The 1,268-nt window shown below is 66.1% G+C and overlaps 1 protein-coding gene across 1 annotated transcript in view; it reads right to left on the bottom strand.

Annotated features, from left to right (window-relative positions):
• Positions 1 to 613: 613 nt before the first annotated feature.
• Positions 614 to 1,268, bottom strand: part of KISS1R (KISS1 receptor) — a 21,959-nt gene continuing 21,304 nt past the window's right edge. The window contains 1 exon segment of the mRNA XM_027769561.1: positions 614 to 1,267. Within this exon segment, the coding sequence (XP_027625362.1) occupies positions 911 to 1,267 (357 nt within the window). The 3' untranslated portion in view covers positions 614 to 910.

Below are 1,268 nucleotides of genomic sequence, written 5' to 3'. Positions count from 1 at the left end.
CCGAATAAATAAATCTTTAAAAAAAAAAAAAAAAAAAAGACCCTCTGGGCCTCCAGCGCTCACACTGGCATCTTGGGAGTTTGGAGGCCTGTTCTGAAAGCTCCAGCGGTTTGGAAGGCCTGCGCCCTCCCTGAGGTGTGCAGCTAAGCTTCCGTGCTGACCCCACCTACAGGGCAGCTGGGTGGCGGCACCGGCTCTACACTCCTAGCTGGGGGGAATCCCCTCTGCGCGGCCGCCACAGTGTAGCAGAAGAGCCCCAGTGAGACGGAGGTGCCCCTGCAGCGAGGTAGAAGAGCCCCAGTGAGGTGGTGGAGCCCCTGCAGCAAGGCGGGGGAGCCTCAGGCCGAGGAGCCCCTGCAGCCTCTGAGCCCAGGCCCAAACTGGCCTTGACGCTTCCCCTCTTGCTGGAAGCTTCTGCCAAAGAGGGTCTGACTTCCCAGACTGCCTGCTGCGAGGAGGCCCAGGGAGCCACGGGCACCCAGGCGCCCACCCCAGAGCCACCACCTCAGGGCTTGCAGTAGAAGCCCCTCCTGCCCGAGCCCAGCCCCCAGGACGCTGGGGATCGGACGCTGGGAAGCGTCCCAGCCCTGGGTACCTCGCGGGGAGGACTTCATGCGGCGGTGCTGGGGCCAGACAGCGGTCTGTCTGCATAGCGCTCACGTTTAATCACTGACAGTGGGTGGCCCTGGTACAGCCAGCACCTGCTGTGGTGCCTCAGAAGGGCTGGCGTGCTGGAAAGATGCGCAAAGCGGTGAGCACACAGGAAACAAGGGGGATTACAACCCCGCTAGCGGCTAGCGCACGTCACCGTCACCGAAGCCGAGTGTCTGGGATGATCATCAAGACGCGTGACAGTTACAGCCGGGGAGCAGCCTCTGCCCCAGGGGGCTCTCTGCACCCGGTAGACTGCTCAGAGGGGGCCGGAGTGTTCCTCCAGGACACACAGCCTGCGCTCCGCCAGCCCGCGGCTCTCCGGCCTCGGCGTCCTGGCGGGGTCCTGGCGGGCGGCCAGGCGGTGCAGCTCCGCATGGGGTGGGCCGAGGGCCGAGGGCTGGGGCCGCGAGGGCCACCGCAGAGCGCAGGGGCAGACGCGGCGGAAAGCCCGTCGGAAGTGCGAGCCCAGGAAGGCGTAGAGCAGCGGGTTGAGCGCCGAATTGCTGTAGGACATGAAGTGGGCCCATGTCTTGAGCGCGTAGGCGGCGTAGCTGCGCGGGTGCCAGGCGCCCGCCGGGCCCAGCGCCTGCAGGACCAGGAACAGCTGGATGGGG

This window comes from Tupaia chinensis, unplaced genomic scaffold, assembly GCF_000334495.1.
Source record: "Tupaia chinensis unplaced genomic scaffold, TupChi_1.0 Scaffold149964_1, whole genome shotgun sequence".
In the NCBI taxonomy this organism is placed as follows: Eukaryota; Metazoa; Chordata; class Mammalia; order Scandentia; family Tupaiidae; genus Tupaia; species Tupaia belangeri.
The sequence above is the reverse complement of the archived record's forward strand: the minus strand, read 5'-3'. Positions and strand labels throughout refer to the sequence as shown.